At 51.5% G+C, this 6990-nt stretch overlaps 1 protein-coding gene across 1 annotated transcript; it reads right to left on the bottom strand.

Moving 5' to 3' along the window:
• Positions 1-494: 494 nt before the first annotated feature.
• On the bottom strand, positions 495-6633 carry PTMS (parathymosin). The gene is made up of 5 exons (XM_074983604.1): positions 6327-6633; positions 3261-3332; positions 2352-2430; positions 2136-2206; positions 495-1493 (listed from the first exon to the last, which is right to left on the bottom strand). The coding sequence occupies exons 1-5, from the start codon at positions 6372-6374 to the stop codon at positions 1443-1445; spliced, it is 321 nt and encodes a 106-aa protein (XP_074839705.1). The 5' UTR covers positions 6375-6633; the 3' UTR covers positions 495-1442.
• Between the last annotated feature and the right edge of the window lie 357 nt (positions 6634-6990).

Genomic DNA, 6990 nt, shown 5'->3' with positions numbered 1-6990 from the left:
CCTTATATGCAGGATTTATTCTGGATCGAGCAATGTAGGGAAACACTTGCAGGCTGACTGATTTGTCTAGGGATCCTAGGTCAGCATGGAAGCTATAAAACCACACAGAATCTGCATCCAGCAGCCTCAGCATAGACTCCCTGATCATTCTGGGCATCGTTCTGAACCTGGACATACTGGGCATTGATGCGTCTTGTGCAGAGACCTGTGCTTTCTAACAGTCACCAGTAAAATAGGCCTGTTGTGTTTTTGGCCAGTCCTGGCATGCCAGTGGCGCAGAACAAAGGAGGGAAGGAGGAAGATGTTGGCACAAGAGATTGCTTTTCAAGAGTCTCCAAGTCAGATCTAGAGGGCACCACCCATGGTTCTTCTTTACTGTAATTAGTGCTCAGGTTAATCCATGTGGTATTTTTCTTCAACACACTAACCTGTTAGTTGGTTGACATTTTGAATTAAGATTTACAAGCTCCACCTGACAAATGTACACTTTAACATCTGTTTTTAAATGCATTTATTTACAGTGCTACTTGAAAACAATATATATATTTATATCTATCACCCCGTGATGGTTTGTTCCATAGAAAATACCGCAACTGGATCGGCTTTAATTTACAAAAACAGCAACACAGTAGTCTGAAAGGGGGATGAAAATCAAAATTTGGTCCCTAATTATTTCTTTTTCTTTCTTTTTTTTTCTTTTTTTCTTTTTTTTAAAAGTGCCCCAAAATGAGTGAAACTGCAACACAGACTAATTTATACATAAAAACAACCTTTATGTTCTGGACAAAAAATCATGGGGCCACCTCGCCTGTCGTGTAAACTTTTATGTTAAACTAAATTTCTGCCTGTGTGTGTGTGTGTGTGCTTTAATAAAAAGTTATTTTCATGTAATTGACCCCTTTCTTTCTCTTTCAGAGGAATCAGATGGAAAGCAGCTAAGGAATGCTTAGGATAGGGAAATATCACAATGAGATCCCTGCCCTCAACCTTCTGTACCCCAGAAAGGATGTCAGAGGGCACGTCTCAGAAGCAGAGGCAGGTGAGGATACTGATCAAATTAATGGAGAGAGATGGCAAGAGAAAAGGGATTAGAGGTGCTTGTTGTGGGATGAGTCTGGAGGCTGGGATATGTCAGGTTGCTTGTTAAGAGAAGGAGGGGTCAACATCATGTTTAGGATTATTTGGGAGCGGGGTGAAGGAACAGTCAGCAGTGGGATGGTCTGGGGGAGTAGGTAACCTCAGACTGGGAGCCCTGTAGGAAGGTGAGTCATTGGGGTGGAAGGGAAGCTCTTAGTCCCATGCCCTCTTCCCTGTCTGAGAGCATTTCTAATCCTTCCTCATCTGAGATTGTATGAAGCCAGAGGCTAAATGGACAGTGCAAGCACAGGCTGGAATGGAGGGAGGAGAGATGGAGGGAGCAGAAGTGTATGGGAACAGAGAACTCAGGCTGAAGACCCATTTTCTGTCTTCTGTCTCTTTGGATCAACTTCATCCTATCCAGGATTAGGGAGAGAAAAGAGGGTGTGATTAGCACAGTCTGACCACCCACCCCCAAAGTTATGTAGGATTCAGCTCAGTATGTGATCTCACATTTTAAAGCACACTCTCTGAACATGATTTTCATTGCTGTTTGGTCCCCCCAGGAATCACTTTTTCTCTACAGAAGCTACAGGTGACTGGTGCTCAAACAGGCCAGTGATGGGCATGGCATAAAAACCTGGAAAGATCTGTCCATGTGATATTAACACTATTATTTCCAATACATAAACGCCACATGGATCCACACTAACACAAGTCAGGCTCCTTTAATCCACCCTCAAAACTGGACCCCAGTGACTGCATTAAAAACCTCAACTTCACACTGTATCCAGTCTCCTCTGTAAGTCACAGAAATAGCAGATGTGTGTGACCCCATACAATCTCAAGACCCCTACATGTAATAGGTAAGAGGAAGGATCTGGATCAGTAATACACAGCCTCCACAGGGATTTCTTTTCCCTTCGCTACACAGATGTACGCATCAGTCACACAGGATCTACGGTGGTGATGTTACTGCTAAGTGATAGAATCCATCAACTCCCAGACAGGCAGGACAGTACCCTGTCACTCCCTCAGCTCCCAATGCTGTCACCCACCTCCTCCTCTTCTTCCTCTGCAGATCGTTTTGCTGCATGTCCATCCTGCTCCTGACCATTTTCATCTCCATCTAGACAGAAGCAAAACAGCGAGTCACATGTTAATAAAGGCAATGCTCACGGGAGCCTGCCCCGGCTGGGGATGCCCCGCACAGGGATTCAGTTTCCATGGCAATGCAATCCTGGCTCCCACAACTTCCCCACACACATTCCCACCTTCATCCTCTTCTCCTGCCTCTTCTTCATCCACATCATCAGGATTCTCCTCTTCCTCCTCTGCACCATTCTCCTCATCCTGAGTATGACAAACACACAGAAGCAATCAGCTCTGGCCTGCTTTTTCATGCCACCCACCGCTCCTGCTACGAGAAACTAGGCCCATCCCATCCAGCCTGTGCTCCAACCTTAGTACCACACAACTCAATCTCCATCCACTCCCCCAGACAGCAGCCCCACCCTACCTGCCTCCTCCTTCCACCAGAAACCCTCCAAGACTCCCCTTGGACTCTGCTCCTCATGTCACCCACATGACCCTCTAGACTGTGCTCTTCATGATGCCTGCCTCGCCTAGTACCCTAGTCTGTGTCTACCCCCACTAGATCTGCTACCCCAATCCCACCCTTTCCTCACTACACTGAGCCCCTCCCCAGCCATCCACCTCCTTAATCCCCCACACAACTCCCTATACCACCCACACCTTCAGTATTCCCAGAAGTGCACGTCTATTGATTTACCCTATGCCACTTGCCTCCACCATGCACCAATCCCCACCACGGACCGCTTATTCCATTTTCTCTGGTCTTCACTTTCCATTGCCAGCTGTGTTCTCACTGCTCTCTGGCTCATGTTCCCCGTGCTGTCTGCCTCCCAGGGGGCTCACTCTTATCTGACTTGAGCTTCCCATCCCGCTCACCTTCACAATTCCCTCCCCCTGGGCCCTATCTCACATTCCGCCACCTGACTCCCTGATGGGCTCCACTGGGAGGCACTCCTCATCTGTCCCACCTCCCAGATTCCCTCTCTCTGTCTCAACCTGCATTCCCAAGGCCAACGGCTTCTCCCATTGCCAAAAACACTCCTAACCCCCTCTAAACCTGTCTGGAGGGTGAATATCTTTGGTCGCACCTCAATTATCTCCTTCTTCTTTTCTTTGCAGACACTCTTCTCCTCCAGTTTTTCCTTCTTTTCTTTCAGTTCCTAGATATGGGATGAGAAAAATAATTCTGAGACCCACATCAGAGAGAATGACATAACTAGGATAGTTTAAATGAAAAAGGATAAGACAAGACATGACAAAATGATGAATGGGGTAGAACAGGTAATTATACAATGGGACATTCAGTTCAAAGGGATAGTCAATTCAATTCACAAAGGCAGCAAAGCTCAACATAAAAGGAAATATTTTTCACATAACACACAACTGGCATGTAGAACTCTGCCACGTGGTATCTGAGGTTTAGCAAATTTCAAAATGGGATTACACATTTATGTGGACAATGAAAAAGATCCAGAGCTACACAAGACAGGAAGAAATATTCTTTTTAAGTAAGTGGGATAAACCCTCATGCTGGAGGCATAAGCCAGCCACTAACTGAGATGATTTAAAAAAGAAACTTCCCATGTATAATTTGTATGTACTATAATTGTCCACTAGGGGGTTTCTTGAGTCTTTCTCTGAGGCAGCTGGTGCAGGCCACCGTCAGAGACAGGATATGGGATTAGATGGACCCTGGGTCAGATCCAGAGTGACTATTTCTATGTCATCCTAGTGTCTGTCATTAGCAGAGTAACAACCCCCTCCTCCCTAGGAACAAAACCTCACTCCAGTTACAAATTTGCAGAAGTCCCTTCTCCCCAGGAGAGGCTGGGACTCTATTAATATTACCTAATATAGGATTGGGAGGAGGATGGCTGTAAAGTGTCCTTCCAACCCATGACTGAAGACAGGAAAAGATGTCTCAGGCTATATCTACCGTATGTCTTATGTCAGCATAACCTATGTCATGCAGGGGTGTGAATAAACCATCCCCTGAGTGTCCTAACACCAACACAAGCTCCAGTGTAGACAACGCCGGCAGGAGAGCTACAGCCATCCTCACTGACCCAAGAGCTAGATCACTTCCTCCAGACCGTACACTGGGGCTCCTTGTTCCCAATGTCTTGAACAAAAGGAGACCGGGCCCTTGGTAAAATGACCCTCGAGACTCACCAGCCTCTCAATGCTCTACAGCAGTTCCTAAGGACTGGTCAGAAGGGGTTGAAATTTAAAGATCTCAGTCATTCAGCAACAACTAATGGGAGACTGACAACTGTCTGCTAGTGCCTCAAGGGCACGAACCCTGGATGGGGATTGTTTAAGGGGAAAGAAGTGAGATTGAGCCATGGTTCAGTGACCATCCCTCCGTGCCCACGGATCTGGGAACCCAGGGAGCCACTGCCCCAAAGTAGTGGCTGGAAGAACCCCATTACTCTGGTCACTGGGAACTAAAACCCTGAGTGGCACTACTCACATGCCTGGCCCCTGCTGAACTGGAAGCTAGGCATCCTGGGACTGGAGTGAGGGGAAAAATCCTTCCTTATATAGTGGGGGAGGTGATGCGGTTTTCTTCTGAGCTCTGATGTCTACTTTTTAAAAGGTATTTATCTTATTCTTATTCCATATAATGAAAAGAAGCCACAGGAGAAAAGACTGGTCCCTGTAGCATTAACCTTTACCTCCATGTCCCCAACTGCAACTGGGAATTTGGGAGGCGGTCGGAGAAACACAGTATTCAGCTCACTCAGCTAGTTAAATAAATAAATAAATAAATGATATAACAGTTGGGCAAGCCCCAGTGCCATACGCCAAATGTTGTTTAGGATCTTTTCCACTTTACCTCACCAAAGCTGTTCCGTCTAGCTTTGCCCTAAGTGTGGGTAGCTGAATGTGCTACCCAGCGCTACAATGCAGCAGTGGAAAGGCCGGTTCAGGGGCATTTTATTCTTTTACCACTTGGGACTTGTCTTTGTTCAAACTGGTAATGAGAGTTTATATTTGCCCAAGGACTAATAAGTCATAGTGATGCCATCTGTTCCCTACACACTGCCTCACTCTTCTCTCTGTTCACCTTCCCTCCTTGACTCTTCCTCAGTCCTCTTCTTCCATAACTCTATTAACCATTATCAGCTAAAGGAGCAAAAACATTTCTAAAACAACAGCTTTGGCCCCTGGACCCTTTAAAAGTGATCCCCTGGCTTAGGCTACAGCGCTGGACGGGGTGGGGTGGGAGGGAGAGAAACAGGTCTCCGTGCCCACGTTTTGGATGCAGCGCCTGCGACTTTTTCACCACCACCCTGTGCCCCACATCACGCAAATATTCAGATCCTTAACGCACACACAACCCTCTCAATAGTCCAGCCCCCGGCACCTCCAGTACAAAGAGCCCCTTTCCAACCCGCTCACAGCACGTCCCAGGCTCCAACCACGCAAACGCAGCGCAGGCAAACACCAGTCAGAGCAAACAATGCTCCGTACCACGGCACTCAAGAAATAAACAGAGCCACTGGAGCTCTGCGCTAGCATTAGCACACCGCCTACCCGCACCCACTCGTGCACAGCCAGCAAGCGCCCGCACAGGCACTCACTCCCGTACTCCCACCGCCTCCTGGTCCACTGCTGTACCTTTGTCAGTATAACAAAGCCCGGAGCCCCCCTCCCCCGCTGGCTCGGAACTTGCCCCCTCCGCAGCGGGCACCAAGCCGGCCAGACAGACTGGCACAGCCGCGGGCGATCGGGAGGTCAGTGCCGCTTGCCAAGCATGCGGCTGCCGCGGCTGGAAGGGAATCCCGGGGCTTTCTAAGAAAGGCGCCGGGGCGCCGCCTGCGCGCGGGGCAGGTACCGGCCCGGGAGGCGCTCAGCGCGCGGGTGAGACAAAGCGAGCCGAGCCGAGCCGAGCCGAGCGGTCCCACCAATGCTCCCGCCGCTCTCACGTGGGCATTGCCCTCCGGGCTGCGCGCTGCTCCCCGCGGCGGCGGATCCAGCGCGAAGAACTGGCGGGGCCCGGCGCCCCGCAGCGGAGGCGAGAGAAGCGGGGTCGGGGGCAGCGAGCAGCCAGCCTGGCACTGCCCAGCGAGGAGGTCCGGCCGCTCCACCGCGCTGCCTGAGGAGGACGGGGGGCGAGCGACCCCGCGGGGGTAGGGAGGAACGCTCACCTTGGCTCCCACTTCTGCCGGCGCCTCTTCCGCACGTTTCTCCGACATCCTGGCTCGCGCAGCAGCAGCGGGGTCGCCCACCACGAAACGGCCGGGGGCCCTGGGGGAGCAAGCGGGCGGCGGAGCTCAAAGTCCCTGCGAGCCAAAGGCCGGTGGCTGCAGCTCTTGCCCCGGGGGCCAAAGTGCCAGGGTCTCCCGTCCCGCCGTGCTGAGGGATATGCCAGAGAAGGGGATTTATACACCGCTCGGTGACGACGGAAGGAGGGACCTGGGGAAGGGAGGGGAGGGGAGAGGAGAGGACTGGGAGGGAGAGGAGAGGAGAGGGAGGCACGCCGCAGAGCGAGCCAGGCTGGAGGGGCGAGCCTTGGAGCGACGTGCGCGCCCTTTTGCCAACGGATCCCGCACAAGCCGGGGCACCAGCCCGGGGCGCGGGAAGGCGCTAGGAGCCCGGGGCCAGGTCGCGCTCGCGCAGTGCCCTTGTGGGCGACTGCCTCCCGCCCTGTGCTCTGCGGGACAGAGACCCTGCCTCCCGGGGTGGCTTTCAGGGACGGCCCCGTTCGGCTGGAGCTGCCCGCGGGCGTTGCAGCGGGACTGACGCCTTGTCACTTGTGTTCAGTGCGCGATGGTGCACGAGCCGTGCTGGGTGCGGGCAGGGCTCGGGGCC

Source organism: Carettochelys insculpta, chromosome 1, assembly GCF_033958435.1.
Source record: "Carettochelys insculpta isolate YL-2023 chromosome 1, ASM3395843v1, whole genome shotgun sequence".
Lineage (NCBI taxonomy): Eukaryota > Metazoa > Chordata > Testudines > Carettochelyidae > Carettochelys > Carettochelys insculpta.
This window is presented reverse-complemented; position numbering and strand designations above follow the sequence as displayed.

What these genes read in the sequence shown, in the direction of transcription:
- PTMS (XM_074983604.1), bottom strand. Translation starts at nt 6,374, where the DNA reads ATGTCGGAGAAACGTGCGGAAGAGGCGCCGGCAGAAGTGGGAGCCAAG. An exon ending in CGGCAGAAGTGGGAGCCAAG is followed by an intron (nt 3,333 to 6,326) that starts GTGAGCGTTCCT and finishes TCCCATATCTAG; the next exon opens with GAACTGAAAGAAAAGAAGGA. An exon ending in GGCAGGAGAAGAGGATGAAG is followed by an intron (nt 2,207 to 2,351) that starts GTGGGAATGTGT and finishes GCTTCTGTCTAG; the next exon opens with ATGGAGATGAAAATGGTCAG.